Here is a 20,793-nt window from a genome sequence, read left to right on the forward strand (position 1 = left end):
GCAGTCCCTGCCAAGGCTGTTCCCTCTCCTCCTGTCCCTGTTCCCTGGGAACAGAGCCCGACCCCCCCCGGCTGCCCCCTCCTGTCAGGGAGTTGTGCAGAGCCACAAGGTCCCCCCGGAGCCTCCTTTGCTCCAGGCTGAGCCCCTTTCCCAGCTCCCTCAGCCGCTCCTGGGGCTCCAGCCCCTTCCCAGCTCCGCTCCCTGCCCTGGACACGCTCCAGCCCCTCCAGGGCTCTCCTGCAGGACCCACAGCTGGAGCCAGCCCTGGAGGGGCCTCTCGCTGCCCAGCCCAGAGGGACAATCCCTGCCCTGCTCCTGCTGGACACACAATTCCTGATCCAGCCCAGGCCCCGGTGGCCTCTTGCCCCCCTGGKCACCCCTGGGCTCSTGTCCAGCCCCTGTCCCAGCCCCCCAGGCCCTTTCCCAGCTTTCCAGCCCCTCTGCCCAGCCTGGAGCTCCATGGTGTTGGTGTGACCCCAGGGCAGGACCCATCCCTTGGCTGAACCAAGTAAGAGCACAGTGACATTCCAGGTGTATGTATAGTTTTACTTTGGTCCACTAACACATGTACATCATCAAAGCCTTTAACACTAGACAAATTAATTCCTTTATGACTCTGTCCTGCACTTTAAATGTTTCCCTCTGTTAATGCTGCCTGATCACTGTCCCAGATTCAAGTCCTGCTTTAAAACAAACCAAAACACTCCCGCAAAATCACATTAAATACAGATCCTACTTTTACAGGTCTACTACTTCCCTGAGTACAGCTAGACCAAACCCAGAGTGCTCACATAAAGGAAGGTCAAAGGAKTTCCTTCTGTGAGGCTGAAAAGAACTATTTCTGTAAGAGTCAGCATGCTCCTTTAAATAAATTAAAAATAAATAAACTCTCAAAGGGTGAAGAAAAAAAATAGCTTTCCAGTTCAATAATTTCTCTTCCCACTGGCTCTCTGGAACCTGTACAAAATCAGGAAATATAGACCAGTACATGCTTTGCTTAGAAAATAAAATATTAGGGTCCCTAAGGCAGTGATTTCCTCTGGGATCTGCAGATGCAGAGGCCAGAACCTTCTCCAGCTCTCGGGGATCACCACAAACGCATGTGTGAGTGCAAAGTTACAGAATACAGAATCTGAAGAAGGGTGACAAAGAAAACCAGCTTTGTGAAACTAAGCCTAGATTAGAAATATAAACCTAGCAGCCAAATTTTAGCTATTCAAACTGAACATCAGTAAGAACTCTCCACGTTCACTTTAGTTATTCCCAAATTGGAGGTTGGACTCCAGAGAAGACTGARCATAAGCAGCTGCTAAACAATGAAGTTTATAGAAAACATAAAAAAATAGTGGACTTGCCATCTTTCAACAAAATTTGCCCCTAAAAGATAACATAAAGCCACCTTCAAGTTTTATCACTAAACATAACAGTGATAAATAAAGAATCCAGATGAACAATAATCTTGAATTTACAAAACTCTGCTGCGTCCTATTAAAGGCTATGCTGTAAATAAAATTTCCTGGGAGAAGAATGATTTAAATTATTTTTGGACTTCATATTGAAGTTTTAAGAAAAAAAAAAGGTATTTCTCAATATCTCTATCCTGGATAGTAAAGTCATGGTAAATRCAATGTCAGTGGGGGTGTTGAAATAGCTCTCACTGATGCCACCTCCCTTTCCCATGACACACTTCCATTTGTACAAGTAGTTCTGTCTTTATTCACTGGGGTTGTGCAGCCAYACTATATTTTTATAGCCCCAAACCCTTCCAGATCCCACTACCAGTCCAATCTGCTRGAAAAATCAATCCCCAAACTTGCTATTTTATTTTGAATGAGCTGGTTAGGATAAATCRGATATTCTGCCACATCTTCTATTGAATGGTAAAATCAGGAATCAGCAAGTTTTCCCAGCTGTGAGAAAGGGAAACTGCAGAGCAGAGGAGGACATCTGGAGTGGGAAAGCAGCAAAGATTCCCTGGTGTTGGGCTGGGGGCAGCAGTCACTGGGGCTCCCACCAGCACAATTCCAGGTAAAACTAAGAATTTAGAGTTGCTGCGTGTTTTTGCTGTTATGTCTTCAACCAGGAAGTTCTGCATTTTCCTGGAGAAATTTTCTTTCTTGTCAACAAGAGCCACCTCAAACATTGTGAAAACAGGAGATGTACTGCAATGCTCATAAACTGGTAAGGTTTAATCAATGGGAAATCCAACATTCAAACACTTTAAATATGGAGGAACAACAGAACGTAGCAAACAAAGGTCTGGAATGTCAGAATCCTGCACCTCAAGCTTTCCACGCATAAAGAAAACAGAACAAGTGTTTTGTTTGTTTTTCTATTTTATAAAGAAAACACACAAAAACCCTTAGGCCCAAGAGTTCACCTGCATTTCATAATCTTAAAGTTTACAGTATAGAAGTCACATTAATGATGTACTACCTGTCAGCAGAACCCTCTCTTCACCAAAGCCTCTGGAATTGGCAAATAAACTTCTTCACTGGTAACTGCTTGTCTGCAATGCGAGTACAGAACATTTAACATCTGCACTGAATCAAGTTGTGAAGTTCTGTCAGCCTTTTCATTCCTCTTTTGATGCAATGCTTGCATCCACCAGGTTTTTAGAGTGTGTACTATTATTTAGAAGCCTGTTACTACTGTAGATGATTTCGTACAGCATTAGAGATGTTTGAAATCTGTTCTTGAATGTTGCATGACCTAGGTAGTATTTCATTGCAGCACCCATAACAATAATACTCAACATACTGCTATTAACCTGTTTGCAGTGTTTTAACATTTTTTAACTCTTGTTTATATGTAATAAAATACCAGTAAAGACAAAAAATTGCCCCTATAATGAGGCACATTTTGGCATCTGTGCTAAATGCTGCTACATGGGCAGGCAAGTGCAAGTCAAAATATGAAAAGGAGAAAGTCATAATCTAATCACATTCATAACTTTTTCATAGAAAAATATAAATATATTCCCTGAAATGTAGGACAAAGAAGAGCCAGCATCCATCAGGAGTTCTAGTGCTATTACCATTAAAAAAAAAAAAAAAAGAAAAAAAAGAAAAAAATAGATGGGCTGGCTTTCCTTTTGTTAAGGTTACGTGTCGCACTCGGCATCCTCGAGGGCTCTGTCATCGTCGTCGTCGTTGTAGCGCACAGTCCGCCTGCCACCGTTGCGCGTGCGGATCTTGGAGCGCCGCTTGGCCCGCCTGCACTCGCCGTACTCCGTGTCCTCCGAGTCCTGCTCCTGGCTGCCTTTCCGCCGTTTCCTCCGCTGCACTCTCCTGGAAGGCTTCAGTGAGTTGAGGTTGGGGATTTCTTTCCTGCTGGGTTTGGATTTCCTCTTGCGCTTCCTCGTTTCCGCGGCGTCGCTGCAGATGGTGTTATCAGTTCCAGAGTCCGAGGCCAAGAAACAGTTGAAGTTGGCTTTGGAGGTTCCTGCAGTCCCAGGTGCTTCCATATCCTTGGACACAAAGCTTTTCTCTTTCTTCCCCCCAGTTTCAGATTCTGCTGTTTCTTTGAAGTCATCCAACAGTTTTGATCTCTTGAAAGAAGCTCTGGATTTTTTATTTGCTGCTACTCTGGTATTTTTAATTTCAAGTTTAGCTAAATCAGAATCCCCCTCCTCTTCTGAGTTACTCGTACAATGGTTGTGGGCTGAAGATGCCAGCCTAGAAACTCCCCAGTTCCCCCCATTTTCTACCCTGTGGTTTGTGGAATTCTCCTCCGAGGACTCGTAGTCAAGGTTATTCAGAGCTGCAGCACAGAGGGTTTTGTGTGGCTGCTTGTGGTTATCACTCTGCTTCTGAGTCTCTGTTTCCGAGTCAGTCCTTTCATTCTCAGACTCAATAATATATTTCCTTTTAGAAACAGAAGACTCAGGGCAGGAAARCCTTTTCCTGCCAGAAACCTGCTCTCTCTCATTTTCAGACTTGGAACAAGCCTCCACCTCCGAGCTGTCAAACAGCTTCTTCCTGCAGGCTGAGGACACRCTGCCCTGGAGCTGCTTCCTGTTCTTTTTGACTGGGTAAACACTTTCTGAGCTGGATAATTCCTCCTTTGCATCACTCATTATCTTAATCTTATTGGCTGCCAGCGTGGCACATCTGCGGGGGTTCTTCTTCTCTGTCACGTTGGCCAGCTTGATGTGTTTCTTGTAGTTGATGATGCACGTCCTGCTCCGCAGCACTTTGGCACTTTGGCCAGCCTCCTCTGATGCTGGTTCTACAAAAGAAAGAGTTAAAAGTTCTTTTTAATGTCTTGCATTCTTGAAATAATTAGTTTATTATGCTCAAATGCTGCCATCTTTAATGAAATACACAAAAACACTGAATTTTATTTTTATTTCAACTGTTAAGTGCAATTTTTCTCAATTCTTTACTAGAAATACCATCACTATCCCAGGGATACTTTTACTCTTAAGACTGTCACTTTCAAACCTTTTCATTATCTCAAAGGAGCATCACCCTGTTCTTTAGCATCACCCTGTTAATTAGTTCAGAAATTACAAATTACCTAACTTAGCAAACAAATACAGTCATATTATTCCTACTTATGACATTAGAATTCTCTTACTAGAATAAAATGTGCAACATTAATTACACATTTTAGACTTTTTTTATCCTATTTTTTATGTAGACAAAAATTTCACAATTTTAGATGGTTTCAGGTGGAGAACATCGAAAGCCTTCAGCTCCTTAGTGACTTTAACGCTCAAATTGCTGCTAACAGTGAATCTTTCATTCAGTAGTTTTTATTTAATATAAAATTTGCTTCTTATGTTGGGTTTTAAAAAGATACTCAGTCTAAACCATGTAAATGATGCGATGAAGATCAGTGTTTCTCATCTAAATAGAACAATTATCAATACATATGAATAAAGAAAAAATCAGAAGTTCTTGAAGTAAATTAAAAAAAAAAGGGCAAGTTACGGGACATAAATTCCAATGTCCAGCTTAAATACCAATATTAACAGTCTCTTTATATACCAATCTGGTCCTTATTTCAATGTAAATCCTTTTATGTTCCATTCAAGTATATTCCTACTTTTATGTTTTCAAAGGAAAATCACATTCCTTTCTTTGTTGACACTTTCCAGAAATTATACATGAAAATTACTATTTGTAGGAGTTGCATTATGTGATTTTATGGCCAAAGCACATTACATTTCTGCTGAATGCTGCAAAATGCTGTAGAAAAAGTGAACTAATTCACAGACTAAAAAAACGAGGAGCTAAATCTTTTATTACATACTGTCCTATTATTAMGTAGCTGGAACACAAGGCTAAAGAATAAAGGGGTCCAGACTTTCTGCAACACTGTCAGAATATAAAAATGATATTTTGCGAATGAGAACTTAAATTTGGAACAGACCTACAATAAAATGTATTGAAATTCCCCGCTGAATATCCAGAATTAAAAACTGCAAAGGTACAAAAACAGCTGGCACAGGCAGAAAGAAGGAGTATTAAACCACAGAAACTGGGAGAGCTTTTAAAAAAGACAAAGATGTGGATATCTTGCTCATCAAGGTGTCCTGGAGTTCAGGCCAAACTCCAAACCTGGAATACCAGATAGGAAAATCCAGCCTTAGCTCCAATCAGCTCAGCTGCAGGGGGCACTACAGTCCACAGAGTATTGACACAATTTATCTGAAAATTTTGCTTTAAGTATTTTCTAATATTTAAAACCCCATGCTAAATACTACCTATCCATAATATATATTATTTATAACATAATACACCTTACAGAACTATATAAAGACTATGTTTTATATATCAAAATAGATATGTTATTTATATTATATATATATTTAAAAAATAATAAAAGCAAAGCTTCCACATAAATTGGTCAGCTGGTTAATTGTGCAATGTTGTATATATGTATGTTGTATATACATATATAGTTACATATATAAAATAGATATATAAACATATAAAAACATGAATTTACTTGAAAATATAAACTCTACAAATATGCCCTTATATATGTACTAAAACGAAGAACTTGGTATAAAATAATGCTTGTGGAAAACTGTCAAGACAGATTTCRCTGTTAGAGACATTAATTCTCCTCTCAAGATTCTTAAAGCACAATGACAGGTTTGGAAGGATTATATTAAGAAATACCAACCTCTGAATAGTCTCCCAAATTCCAAATCAGGACCAATTCCCTAATTATATGAAAGTACAGTGTACATTACCTCATTTAATAAACATCAGCATCATTCTCATAAGCTTAAAAAAAACCCCAAACCAAAACAACTCTCTAWATCGTGTGTCAGCCATCATGCAAAGATTTGAGTGATAGATCAAACAACAGAATAAAATCAAAAATCCAAGAATWCAACTTTCTGAAACAAGTGGAATGGTAAATCGTGCTCCTGCAAAGTGCCTCTCTGTYCTAAGGACCCTACACATCACTGACAGAATAAAATCTCAAAGTCAAATCAAATTGCAGGTTCTGGTGCACACCATGGACATGAGAATATAACAACTTTCCATCAAATTCATTTTGATAAACAATAGTTACTTCAAACTAAAAATAACAGTTATAAACCTGCTTAAGCATACCAAATCTCAATAGGAAATGAAGATGAGGTAACAGAACTGCAAACCAGAGYGTTTTGGTTACTGAAATTCTCAAAACAAGGAGCAGGACAAAGTGAGAGAACACTGCTGCCTTGGAGATTTTCTCTATCATCTATTCAGTATTAAGAAATAGAGGAATTAACTTGCAAAATGTTACCTTTTCTAACGATTTTTGTTTTTCCTTTTCTCTTCCTCATCTTTGCTTTTGCAGAAGTTTCACAGTAATTGCTGTTATTGGAATCGCTCTCTGAGTCCAAATCAGAAGACTGATGGAAGCTGGTGGCAGCTCCAGCTTTGGAACGCCTTACAATCTGAGTGGGCACCAAGCTCTCCCACACAAAACTCTTCTCCTCCTCTCTGGCTTCTGTTTCAGATTCTGCTGTGTCCTCTAAATCACTCAAGACTTTTGCTTTTTTTAAAGGAGGAGCAAGCGGCAGCCCAGAGACTTTCCTGTCATTCCACCTGTCCGACTCAGAGTCCACCTCATCCTCAGAGTTGCTCACCGCAGGCTTAACATGTGCAGACRTTGACTGATCAGAAACTTTGTGGCTGCTCCCATTCTCAGAATCATGGCTTTTGGAGTCCTCCTCTGAAAAGTCTAAGGTCGGACTTTTCACTTTGGGAGCCAGAGAGTAGATGGGGCCCTGGAGCTGTTTGTGACCATTGGCCTGCCAGCTCTTCTGCTTCGTCTGCGTGTCAGGCTCAGAATCCGAGGTTCCGTTCTCAGATTCACTGACAAATTTCCTTCGTGAAGCAGAGGAGCCAGGCTGAGAAAGAGCTTTCCTCTTGGTGAGCTGCTCTTCTATTTCCTTGTCACTCTCAGACTTTAAGCCTGGCTCATCCTCGGATCCCTCCAGCAGCATTCTCCTGGCAGCGGCCGAGGCGTTGCGGTGAGGCAGCTTCCTGTTCCTGCATATCCCGATACTTTCTGAGCTTGAAACCTCTTCCTCCACATCGCTCATCAGCCTCAATTTATTGGCAGCCACAGCAGCACTCCTGCGAGGGGTTTTCCTGTGCCTGCCAGTGCTGTTGCTGAGCGACTCAGATGTCACCACAGAAGTATTTTCAGAGTCACTTCCATATAATTTTTTCCTGACTGCTTTCCTTGTATTCCCATTCTCCTGAAGAAGTGCTCCTGTAAAAGAAAACAGAAATTAATGTCTTAAATATAAAATAGCAGCTTTGAAGTCTTGTCAAAACTGGGACAGATTCACCCCAAACACACAATGCATGAAATATATTCCTAATGATAATCATGTGCTTTTGCTGTCCTAAATTTCAGATTCATTCTGGTTTTGTGAAAATTAGAACTTCTTTATAAATTACTGCTTTTTTCTTGATATGAAACGTTGCAAGTCATTGCCTCTCACCAGGCTCTTGGTTTCTGCCCTCTTCCCTAAGTCACGAAAAAGAATAAAATTTATAAATTTAGTGTAGTATTTGAGAGCTTTAAAACTACCAATAAAAAAAGAGTATCGTATCTATAAAATGATGCAAAAAATACTAACTACACTTAATTATATATATATATATATATATAAATATGCAATTGTTTTGCTGTTCACAAGAAACTCCTCCAGCCCTACCTGTCTGTTTCCTCTGTGCAGCTCGATTTCGAGTCACCCTGCGATTGCTGCGGTTTCTCCTGCACACCCCGTTGTGCAGGGGAGGTGACACAGGAGCCACAGAGCACCCTTTGCTCTCTTCTGAGCTRCTTGTGGAGGATGAAGATGAAGAGGAAGTAGATGAAGAAGCCACAGAACCTTCTATTTCACTCTCTGTTAAAAAAACAGTGATTGGCAATTAGAATTCTAAACAGCTTCCAGTTAAAAGCTACATTTTGCTGATCCTGGAAATCTTCAGAATTTCCTCACTTCATCTTAAAATGCCTTCTCATGCCTGAATATCTTAAAGGGATCAAACTCAACAAAATCCATATTCATGCAGTGTTCAATAACAAGAAGCTTCTTTAASATGTATTTATGTTTCAAATAAAGTCAGCTCTTTTCAAATAAGAGTATAAGTGAAAAGCATGTTTAAAAAAACCCCAACACAGAACATATTCTAGCATTTTACCAGGACTTGCATTCTTATTCTTTGAAATAAGTCAAATTTTTGTCAAGGTGAGGTTTAGGGGAAAGACAGGAAAATTTTTGTCTCAAAGAACTTGTCATTTGCTAATTTTGGATGACAATTTTTATCTAACATATATATACATACATRGGCATATAACCCATATTTTATATAGTATTAATCATAAAATACTCTATGCTTTCCTATCGACACATTTCTTAATTAACAGATTTACTGTATTCTCCATGATTTCAAAGCAATTTTAAAACATTCACTGTAAATAATACAGTAAGCATCCAAAATCCAGTAATACACACRAAATTCTGCRTCACACAAAAYCCCCAAACCTTGTGTAAAAAATTCYGKGTTAAAAATGCAAAACTCATCTAACAAATGCAAATTACAGCCATTTTAAATTCTGACCTGATGATAAAGCAGAACAATTAGTTAGTGTTGTGGATCTGGCTTTTCCATTCCTCTCAAAGGGTGCCAGGCAGGTGGAATCCGAGGATTCTCCCGAGGAACTCTGGTTGTAGGTGCCAGCGTTGGGTTTATGGCTTGYGACACAGGCAGCTCTGCTTGAGGTAGGCTGAGGAAAAGAATCTTCCTGCTCAGATTCAAGTTCGGCCTGAGAYTTTATTGGTTTCTGCTTCAGATTTCTACTGAGAGTAAAAGGAGTAAAAGCAACACAGGTTGTAAAAAAAGCAATTATGTATTTTAACATTTAATACAATTTTGTATTTCTGGGAAGGTAACTGGATTTATGAGCTAAAGTGGTGTGGGACAATTTTAACCCCAATAAGGATTAACATGAAGTACTTCCAAGTAACAGTCTGCATTCCTAGTGAAGTTATACAAGAGGAGACAATCTTTCTCTGCCCTGAGAAACAGAGAATTTAATGGTGGATGTTCTCTAGATAGTCTATGTCCTGATATTTTCACTTCGGAACTGCAGCAGCAGCCTCAATTCCTGTTGGATTCTCAGCCTCTCTATAATAGCACATCAGCCTATTATTCCCAACTAAATGCAATGCAGATTATCATTATTCCACAATAATATGAGTTCCCAAGATACACAGAAGGTGGAACTTACAGGCAGTTCAGTGGTTGAAATAAAGAAAACCTCACCAATTTGACTCTTCCTTACTACAAGTGCTTGAATGCTACCTGCCATCCTGCTAAGTCAATTATTTCCACCTATAAAACTATTTTGCYAGTTTTTCCTTAACACTGCAGGTTTTCAGACATTCATCCAGGTGCACAAGATGCTGTTATCCCAACCCTCACTTCTGCTGTGCCTCACTGCCCTGCAAACAGTCACACACAATTCCCCAGATATGAGCATAAGTGAGATTTGAAAGACAATTTCTGCCTTAGTGTATGCTTATTCTAAAGTATAAAAGTAATCCCCCTGAAATTAGATTTTTTCTCGTAGAACTCTTACTCCCATCCTTTCCCTGCTAAAGGATGACTGGACAGTAGCAGAAAGGGRAAAAACTCACTTTCTGTAATTCACCACATTTAGCTTTTGTCCCACTTGATCCCACATGCAAATTATGAATTAATTAACAARTTAATCTTGTCAAACAGTAACTGCGCCAAAAGTTTGTTTGCCTTCAAAAGAGAAAAGGCAAATTCAGTTCCCAGCTGAATGCTACAGCAAATGACAGCTTCYAGAAATTCCACAGGCAATTCTAAACAGGATAAAATATGTAATTTATGCAGATCTTAACCTATGTGATATATCCAGCAAGTAAATATTTGTTTCATTCCTCATTATGTCAGTTAAATTAAATATTGATTTTCTGACTCAAATAYATTTAGAAAACYAAAGYCAAAACCCCCAGCCTTTCTAYTCCYCTGTCCCTTTATATTTCAGTTTCAYACCACAAAAAAAGCTCCTATTTCTTTTGGGCATGTTTTTCCTATTGCATACAAATTACAGGAAGTTTCAATGAAGTTATCGAACAATTTAATAAACCAATTATTCTCCCCTTCACAAACTAACTGTAAGAGTCAATATGAGCAACTGTCAGCTGAGATAGATCTTTATACATTCATAGTTTGGTTACCTGAGCATTTTGGTSGGCTGCTGCACTGAGCTTTGATTATTAAATCTTCTTCTGTACCTCTGGTTTCTCCGTAGCTTTTCATTCTGTTTCTGACCATTTTTGAAATCTGAAACAATTCTTCTGATTTTCTCTTCAAATAGTGCTGACAGCCTCAAGGTCATACTATAAATCTAGGTAAGGAAGTGGTTTATATTAAAAACAGAGCCTTTGATCCAAGACTAACATTTCTAATATTAAAAATACATWGAAAAGCAATAGAAAAAGCACTTGCAGTGCTATGTAACATTAAATAAACAAGAAATAAACATTTTAGTATTTTTGTCATATTTATCCCCACTATCTATACAACCAGCAGCTTTACCAAAAATACTGATAAACAAATTGCAAAGTAAAATTTAATTTCATTAAGACATTGGCAAACCCCCAAATATTAACAGCTACCTTTGACTTTTTGTTTGGAGTATAAGATTTTGCATTACTAAATATCAGTCTTATATCTTTGCACAGTTCCATTGGAGTGTCATAATTTCCAGCTTCCAGAGTTTCCTTCACTGTACCAAAATCCATTGGAGTGTCTATAATATGTCTGTAATCCTATAAAAAAAAACATATGAAAAAAGATGCCTGTGAAAGTATAAAGGAAAAAGACACTTCTGAATTTTGTTTCTGTCATTTAGGAGTAGCTAAAATTTAACACAAATTATCTTCACCAGCAGTAGAAAGAAAAGCACCACAGCAACACTTTTGCTGAGACAGGTTGATTTAAAACCTCCTTTTCATTATCCCATGAATTTTACTATGAGAAACAACTGATCTGGTGTAAAAGGACAGCCAAAAAAGCCCCAAAACAAAGCAACCACACAAAACCCACAAATCAAACCCCACCAAAACACCACAATCTTTCTTTCTCTCCTTTTCATGTTTTTTAGAGAACCTTAAACACATTTTTAAAGCCTGCAGTGAGACTCCTACTCAAAATGTGAAGTCACCAGGGAAAGTAATGTGCTGTWAAAGTTTTTTCCTTTAAATACAGTTCACTGGGTTTTTACACAAAAAAAAAAGGACTGAAGGGGTAGATAAAAATACCACGAACAGCTAAAAGAGGGAAAACGTCAAATTCATAGCTCAGGCTCAGCAAACAGATTTTAGACGCTCAGGAAATTACTTTTAATTAAGAAAATACAGATTTATGTAAAATTATTTCCCTTCAAGGGACAGTAAGACAGCAAGAAAAAARTATTATATCAAGGTCACCAGGAATAACTTACAGGATATTGATCCAAATCAACTGGCTGCCTGAAAGGTTCAGAATCCTCACACTGGAARATTAAATTCACCAGTTCCATACACTGCTTCTTCCAACAGTTTTCATCATAACCACTTTTCAGGCTTTTTCCTTTTTTTAAGCCTCGTCCCTTGGAAAAAAAAAAATGTTAGGATGTTACTTACTGAAATATAGCAAGAAAAAAAAATCAACCTGATTTGGGATATAAGGTAAAGACTGGCCAACTCACTTTTCTTCTTCTGTATGATGTTCTCGGAACACATTTTTCATCATCCTGCACAAAATAAAATAAATAATCTTAAAAATAAGGTAGGAAAAAATTGGTGATGGGTGGTAAAAGTGTTCATTAGATTTGAGACGGTGATAAAATTATGTTTTTTTCTTAATTCTTTCAAAGAGACAAAAGATGAGCACAAAACAAATTACAACAGAGCACCTGGGAGACTTGGAAAGCAATRTTCTAGAGGACAAAAGCTGGACTCTGGAATCTTCAGTGGTTTGAGAAAAGGAAAAACTGCCATCAAAAACTGCAATTAGAAATTACCCAACAGCTTTGAACTTCAGTAACTAAATATTATCAGTAATGCAATTCACTGATAATGAATGACACAAAACATTTATTTAAAAYCCCTAATATATTCAATATTTGTATTAGCTATGTCAACAATTCAGCAATTTTGCCAACAATATTTGAAGGTTGGTGGCATTTTCTTGCAACAATAAATTACTGAAATTTTCCACAAAAAAACAAACTTACCAGATCAGCATCATGRCAATCTTGTTCATCATCTGTTGTGCTACATAATTCAAAAATGTTTGTACAGTCCTGATCACTGCAATGCAAATAAACCTCTGTTACTGGAAGAGCAAAAGCAGAGCCTTTTTTTCCTAAAACRAACTCAGCCACAATCAAATGCTACATGTAAAAGCAAAGACAGTAACTAAGTATTAATTGGCGTTTAAAAATCAGGATTAGGGTTTTGAAAGGAGATTTCCTGTCCAGCTGCAGGAAAGCTGCCCACACTCACTCGTTTCAAAATAAACCTCTCAGTGAATTAAATCAGACAGCTACAACAGGAACTTCTACACAGGACAGCCCAGAAGTTACATTTTACAAGGTGAGCTACTCAACATATTCAATGTCAAGTGACATTTTGGGWCTATAATAGCAGAGAAAAGGTTAAAATTACTCTAAACTGAACATTTCAGTATTTAAGGTAACACTAAAATGGAATTATACACCTGTCCTTAAGAATGCACTGAACACAGTCAAAGCAGGACTCACCACAGAGGGATATTAAGCTGTTTTGACTCTCCATGGTTTAGAGCACAGAACTATTTAGATTAAAATGCCACTTACTTGATGAACTTTAAGAGCTGGGTCGTKATTTTTTTTGCAGCTCTGGCAATAGCACTCCCAGGCTCATTGAAGGTTCTGGCATTGCTTTCAATGTATCTGACTTCCCAAACCAACGCTGAGATCCTCCTTAAAATCARAAAATATTGCACCTTTAACACTAAAGTAAAGTTGCAAACCAGCAAAAATCACATCTTTTTAATTTTCTGTCTGTATTAGATTTAGATGTCCTTTGTATTATGTCCCACTAGAGGAGTCTCAGACTTTTCCTTCACATGGAAAACTYGGGGAAGCAAAACCAACAATGCACATCTTCCATCACTCATGTCCCAATCATTATTGATAACTCATCCTCAGCAAGTTTGTGATACAAATTCAGTTAATGCCAAGTAAGCACTAGCATTTGTTACCACTGAATCACAAAATACCACTGACATTACCCCAAAGACCGTGGATTCCCTGTATCTTTAAAAACACATGCACTTTTAAAAAAGCTTACATTTCATTCATTCAAAAGGAGAGGGAAAAGKACTACTTAATCACTACTTTCAGTTATCACATTTATTCTGGAAATATCAGAAGCTGCTTGTYACAAAGCTCTGAGAAACAGAACACAAGTTGAGTCATACTTGCAAAATTTTTAATTAATAAATACAAAGCACAAGCAATTCAAAAGGAGTGACAACAACTTGGTCTAATTACATTTTTAAAGACATCTCAGCTATGATATTCCTTTCTGTGTTCCCTCAGATCTTGCTTTGAGGCCAACTGACCATGCAGAGCAGTGCTTTTTGTAAAATAACAGATTTAAGAAACTGCTACAAACTGGAATTATAATGTGATAGAAATGAGCTGGCACAAATGTGTCATTTCATTTTTACAACTCATTTTTCCAATTCCTGACAAGTGGGAAGCAGAGTTATCCCAAGTTTGCAGTTCTTCACCTGCAGAATTTCAAATTATTCCCCAAGGCCTTTTTTCCACCTTATACAGGAGAAAAATCACTATTAATGACTCTTCACTGTATTTACAGACACACTGAATGCAGGTCCAGATGGAGAATATATTTATTTTGAGCTATGGATATGCAGCACATCCAGCAAATCAGAACTTTGTCACCACTAAACTCACTCTTTCCGTTCTCTAAGTTTTAATCATTTAAAATGCTGCTGSTAATATTTAACAATTCACTTCTTGTGCTTAAGCTCATTTCTGAAAATAGTAAGAGCTTAACCTTCTTTAAGTTCAAAGTAACCAGCACTTCAAAATCTGAATTGTCATCAGCACTGAAGCAGCTTCAGGGTTTTCTTTTTAATATTTGGTGATTTCAAGTAGCAAATATCTCTGAGAAAGAATATCAGAGTTTATTGTAATTCTGAAAAGAGCCCCAAAATGAACTTCTCCCTTGTTCCCCTGGCAGCACTGACCTGTAGAACCTGTTGGCCAGCCTGGTGCGGATGGTGTTGAGGTCTGTGGGATACGCGATCACGGTGCAGTACTTGGGGTACGTGCACAGGTCCACGGGGCCAGCAAAAGCTGCTGAGATGTCTGGTAAAAAACAGCAAGAGCAGAAAGACTTCACTGTTTGAGCTAATTTCTGGCCTCCCAGTGATTGAAGGAGCCAAAAGGAATGGGATGAGAGAGAYTACAAAGATGTACTGCCAGGACAAGGGAGAATGGCTTCCCAGTGCCRGAGGGCAGGGCCAGATGGGATATTGGGCAGGAATTGTTCCCTGGGAGGGTGGGCAGGCCCTGGCACAGGGTGCCCAGAGAAGCTGTGGCTGCCCCTGGATCCCTTTGAGTGCCCAAGGCCAGGCYGGACATTGGGGCTGAGAGCAGCCTGGGACAGTGGGAGGTGTCCCTGGCCATGACTGGATGAGCTTTAAGGTCCCTCTCAACCCAATTGGTTCTGGGATTTTATTTCAAAGCCAGTCGGCACATGGTAAGTGAGCTGAGTGTTATAAAACCAATGATACAGAAAATTATACAGATCTCAAACAGAAAGAACTGCACAGGATCATTCAAGTACTTTATCACATTCAAGTACTTTATCACAAGGAACTTTTAAAGGATGCCATGGGTATTCCAGGACCTGTTTATAAATGGAACATTAGGAGAAAACTACCTAAAGCTCAGATCCCACTCACCAAGAGTCATGAGCTGATCAATACCACGGATAATCCGTTCACAGGCCTCATCACGGGATTTCATCCCCCACTCCCCTTCCTGGGGTTTGTAGAGAAGCTTCTCCACCTCTTCTAAAGTCACTGAGACACTCGCTCCTAATTCTTCAGGCTGATCAACTGAAGAGAGTAAATTGAAGAAGTGAGAACGAAACAAACTGGAAAGTACTCACACTTATTAAATAATTGTATGCTTGWAACTGACAAAGAATTCCTGCTTTGGAGTTTAAAACAGAGACTATGGTAAAGAAACTACACAAAATGTACACAAATAGCAAAACATACTTTCTTCTCTTTTTCTGCAATTCTGAATTCAATTTATTATCTTTGTCACAGCTAATTCAATAACTATTCTCTCACTGTCTCCCAAACATTTTTCCCTCCACCCAGCTGGTACTGTCAAGCACTGGCAAAGTGAATTGATAAGACAAACCAGGAATCCAGCTGTTCCATTTACAGATAATTTGGATTTGACCAGAAAGCAATTTATAAATTGTTGGTTTTAAACTATGTGCTGACTGGGAATTATATCTATTCTTCTCACACCCTCTTGTATTGTAATATATTACAACAAATTCAGTTTGAAACTTGGGATACTTTYTGAAATTTGACATTTGGAAGTAGCAGGTATCCCATAAGCCAGAGCTACACATTTAAGGTATTTTTTTTCAAAATTGCTCTGGAAGATGCAAAAGGAAAAAATACAGGTATTCAAATTATTTCACTAAATATGAATCCACAGTGATCTTTAAGACAGGAATCACCTCAGGTACACTACGGTGTGAAACAAAGGAACTGGAAAAAGGGAAAAGCACATWCAGCTGTTCTATTGAAGCATATCTACCTACCATTATCAGGGACTGGTTCCATGTCCCATGGGCTCAGCTTTTCAATTTCACCGTTGTCCCATCTGATCCACCAAGTAAAAACATAAAGCAATAATTGAAATAATTTATCTTGACTCATAAATATTCCCTCAGAGCATATTTAAATCTCAACTACAAGCACATTTAAATTACAGTTATTTTTAGGTAGCGACAAAATAGTGTATAGACATATACAAACAAAAGTATTGGTTTCCAATCAGGAAAAKGAGATGTTTTTCATAACATATTTCAGAATAAAATTGTGCTCCTGATTTTGGCTCTGTACAACTAACCAATACATAAATCTATTTCACAAAGCTTATATCAAGACGATGAAGAAGAAAAATACGCTGCACATTAGGAAAAGTGAGCTAACAAGAGGGAGATCTGAGAAAAAACACAGGAAAGCATTTTTTTTTGCTGATCACAATAGGAGTTGTGCAAATCCATGGCTTAAGGGAGAACAATGTGGAATTTCGTATTGTTAGCATCTCAATTTGTGAGGCAGAGGACATTAAGACAAAGAAAATAATAAATATAAAATGAAGAAACTGAGGTTAATTAGGGTCCAAGACAAAGCAAAAGCAAACACAAGAGCTACCGATAYTGATAAATCTGTATATTCAGTCTGATACTATAAGGTGTGAACATCACCCTGAGATCTCTCCAAATCCCACCACATTTGAGCAGATTTTTACATGTTTTTAAAACCACATAAAAAACTAATGAATTTTGCTGTTTCAAAGATAAGAAATGTCTCACTGGATTAGCGYCACACCTCAGTGTCCAGAGAGGCAGAACCACACCGCAGAGATGCAGCTCTGGATCTTACCTATAGCTGGGTTATGCTCCCAATATTATTCTTTTTACAGGCACATACCARCAATAAATAGATCAGTTTGCAGTTTATCAATTTCCCTCCAGAGCTTTGTAGCTTTGCCAGAAGTTTCCTGTCAGAGTTCTCCAAATTCCTGCATCTACTTCTGACTCCTTAATAAACTCAGAAATTTAGTCCAATGCCTCCTGCGCATTTATTTCAAACCAATTGGAAACTGAAATGATCATGCTCAAAGTATTTTATAACCAAACCCCTGCTCAGGCAAGAGCAGCTCTCCTTTCGTTTGGATTTCCCAATGTCTCAGGAAAACTTGGATCTATCACATTCAGTCTATTTGATCTTTATGAACTAACAGAGTTCATCTCCTCACTTCTCCTCCCCAGTTATTGTGCAATAYATTTCACAAGTTCTAGGTATTCACAAATGGATAAACTACTTAATTTTGCATATGAGACTTTATAAATACAGTTAACTACAGCTTAAGCTCCACTAAATTCTGCTTAAGTTCCATTCATCCAGGTAATGCAACTTCACAATACCAAGCTGCTTCTACACAAATGCTTATTATTGTATAGCCAATAAAATAACAAAAAAAAATTGAAAATTATCTTTAATTATTTTCTTTRCAACAGTAATAGTGATAATTTAACRTGATTAAGTATGTGACAAAAAGAGCATGGCCAAGTCAAAAAACCCAAATTGAGCTATCAAACATTCCAGATATTTTCATACACATATCCTTAGGATTCGGCTCTAGAAGAGCTGTTTGTGAAACCAAGTAGAATAAAGTTCCTTTGGACAAGGTCTTACAGAGCACAGCATTCTTCCCCTGTTCAGTGATTAAGCTCTTCAAAGCAGCTCAAGACTTTTCTGTTAGTCTCGTGCAYTAAAATATTGAAATACCCTTTAGGCCTCCCAGAAGAAAGAAGCCCAGGAAATTGGCACCAGGCTTTTGTTCATAACTGGAAATGTGATTTGGAACTGGCCAAGAAAATAACCAAAGCCTACTAAACCTGCTCCTAAGGAACAATTGTGGTACATAGAAAACACATGGAATGGATGGAATATRGAAGGGAAGGTAACAGGCAAGAACTTCAGTCTGGAAGTTACTTCCACCTTCCCACCAAAGAAAAKCAGTAAGAGAGAAGACAAGTAGATGACACAAGGAACTAAATATGTAACACAATCTTGTAGGTCTCACAGGATTGTCTATTTGGTATAAATATTTCCCTTCTTCATGGTGAGCAACAGGTTCAAAAGTACCTGAGTGAAAAAGAAATTAAAAATCCCTCAAACAATGACACTGTGACTGTTAAATGCACCGTAAAAGACATGGGAACAATCTCTGGGCATGATGGAAATAGGAATATCAAATATTMACTGTTTGTTCTCCTCACAGTCCTCCCTTGGCTGGGGGAATCTAAACCAATCAAAATCCCAAAACTATTTTTTCCGTGCCTAAAGGAGATGACAAGAAGGCTGAAGAGGTACTTTTCACAAGGGCATGAAGTGAAGGACATGGGGAATGGCCTTAAACTGAAGGATTAGATTAGATACTACATGGGAATTTTGACTCTGAGAGTGGTGAGGCACGAGAGGCCAGAGAAGCTGTGGCTGCCCCATCCCTGGAAATGTCCAAGGCCAGATCAGACACGGCAGGGGGTCTGAACAAGATGATGTTAAMGGYCTCTTCCAACCCAAACTATTCTGACTTTACTCCAAGCAGCTTGGACAGGGTAGAACAAGTTCAATACCATGATTCTGAACACTGAAGTCCAGAGATATCTTTGTTTACTATTCCTCTTCTTCATGTGAAGGCCTCTTTGTTGATATCAAAAAGGGTGAGCAATGTGAGAGACACAAGTGTGAGGACTTGAGAATGTAAGGACCTTGATATCAGCAACCATAGAACAGATTCAACACCCCCAAACCAACTATCAATGTTCACTGAAAACTGCGTTGTTTGCTTTGTGGAAGACATCCAGCATTCATCATTAGAGGAAATGTGAAGAGGTCAACAACTTCTTTTACCATATTGCTATTCATTAACAAGTTGCCACAAGTTATCATGTATTCACATTGTGCTAGAACAGCAACTCAAAAACATTAAGAAGTGACAATACAAGAAATAAGTGAGCAATTTATACATTCTCATACCAATGAGGCAGTTGTGTGAGAGGCAAGACACACTAATAACATTGGAAATAAAATCTTCTTGTACTTACTTGACACTGTAACACTGGAAGTGACTGTCTGGATACTGAGGCTGATAAGGTTCCTGACCCAACACGGTCCCAAACCACCAGGCATCGTCAATAATGGAACGGAACCTGTCAGCTGCAGCAAACACAGACATTCTGCTAAGAGAAGTATTTAACTGTGTGGCTGTCACAGACAATCAGGAAAACCTTTGATAAATGTAGTGCTAGATTTCACTCCATAATTAAAAGTTCTGGACGCACTGACGTGTAAGTCTGTTATTCAGCTTYAAAATGAAAGAAGGAACAGAAGTCTTGATACTTGATAYYTGGGTRACTGTATTTACATCTCCTGCAATCYCCCCAAGATTCGAATTTCCAACTCWTCCCTACCAGAAAACCCTCTGACCTTACAGACAGCAATTAGCCAAGGACACATTTGTGATTTCAAAATTGTTTAGTCCAACACTCAGCAAACACRTACAGGCCTGCCAGTTCCTCTGCCGGGCTTCATCGTAGAACTGACGTAAGATAAGGAAGTCGATAACATCTGGCATGTCATGGTATCTGGGTAAAAAAAAAAAAAAATCATTATTCACATGTGCTTCAGGGCTTTAGGAAGAAGATGAAAGAGAAACATATTCTTAAATACTTTTCAAGAAACTAAAGCTGCACATACCTGATGGAAAATGATTTGTCTGTGTGTTTTCCAGTGGCGTGATCTATAAAGGCAAGCTTGAGGCAACACAACGTGGGAGGACCAACTTCGTATCTGATTCCAACAATTTTTACCAATTCCTGATCCTACAGGTAAGAACAAACAGCTTCAGCAAGTTTTATCTTAAGGACCATGCACAGWGCTATGAGTTTACCATGATTAACCAATTGTACCCACATGCAAAATACTGAAATKAGATTTGAGATTTCAATAGAAGATAGTCTGTCAGACTTAGGATTTTAACATAGGTTCTTAATTTGGGTTTCCCATAGAAAACGCTGGAGACAGCCTGGTAATTGCAGAAATTTTCCCCATAGAGAAAAATTAGTAACTTCACAAATCCACATKTTGCAAACAGAAATAAAACCCTTCAGTCACAAACTTCTCATATTGAACCCACAGAACCTTCAGTGCACACCTACCCTAAGCACCACTTTTCTCCARGGCTCCTTGTGTGGATTCAGTTCATAAATGTTATTTCTTCTCACTGCTTCAATGTAAGCTTCGTGCCCTTGTCGGAAATATATCACCTAAAAAAACACCCCAACAAGCCCCAAACAGTGAATGTTTTCCTGCATTTGGCAACTATAACAAACATTGCAAGGTT

General features: G+C 38.6%; 1 protein-coding gene across 1 annotated transcript in view; it reads right to left on the bottom strand.

Annotated features, from left to right (window-relative positions):
- Window positions 1-513: 513 nt before the first annotated feature.
- The window catches only part of BRWD1 (bromodomain and WD repeat domain containing 1), a 42,429-nt gene continuing 22,149 nt past the window's right edge, over window positions 514-20,793 (bottom strand). The window contains exons 25-41 of the mRNA XM_057373991.1: window positions 20,609-20,716; window positions 20,148-20,272; window positions 19,953-20,035; window positions 19,496-19,607; window positions 16,415-16,476; window positions 15,531-15,686; window positions 14,811-14,931; window positions 13,387-13,512; window positions 12,784-12,859; window positions 12,256-12,300; window positions 12,010-12,156; window positions 11,183-11,335; window positions 10,742-10,911; window positions 9,093-9,328; window positions 8,183-8,374; window positions 6,754-7,731; window positions 514-4,230 (exon numbers count right to left, since the gene is read on the bottom strand). Of these exons, the coding sequence (XP_057229974.1) occupies window positions 3,104-4,230; window positions 6,754-7,731; window positions 8,183-8,374; window positions 9,093-9,328; window positions 10,742-10,911; window positions 11,183-11,335; window positions 12,010-12,156; window positions 12,256-12,300; window positions 12,784-12,859; window positions 13,387-13,512; window positions 14,811-14,931; window positions 15,531-15,686; window positions 16,415-16,476; window positions 19,496-19,607; window positions 19,953-20,035; window positions 20,148-20,272; window positions 20,609-20,716 (4,017 nt within the window). The 3' untranslated portion in view covers window positions 514-3,103. The remainder of the gene's footprint in view (window positions 4,231-6,753; window positions 7,732-8,182; window positions 8,375-9,092; window positions 9,329-10,741; window positions 10,912-11,182; window positions 11,336-12,009; window positions 12,157-12,255; window positions 12,301-12,783; window positions 12,860-13,386; window positions 13,513-14,810; window positions 14,932-15,530; window positions 15,687-16,414; window positions 16,477-19,495; window positions 19,608-19,952; window positions 20,036-20,147; window positions 20,273-20,608; window positions 20,717-20,793) is intronic.

The sequence above is a fragment of the Malurus melanocephalus genome, unplaced genomic scaffold (genome assembly GCF_030028575.1).
Source record: "Malurus melanocephalus ecotype Western Australia unplaced genomic scaffold, MMel_1.1 scaffold_212, whole genome shotgun sequence".
NCBI classification, from domain to species: Eukaryota; Metazoa; Chordata; class Aves; order Passeriformes; family Maluridae; genus Malurus; species Malurus melanocephalus.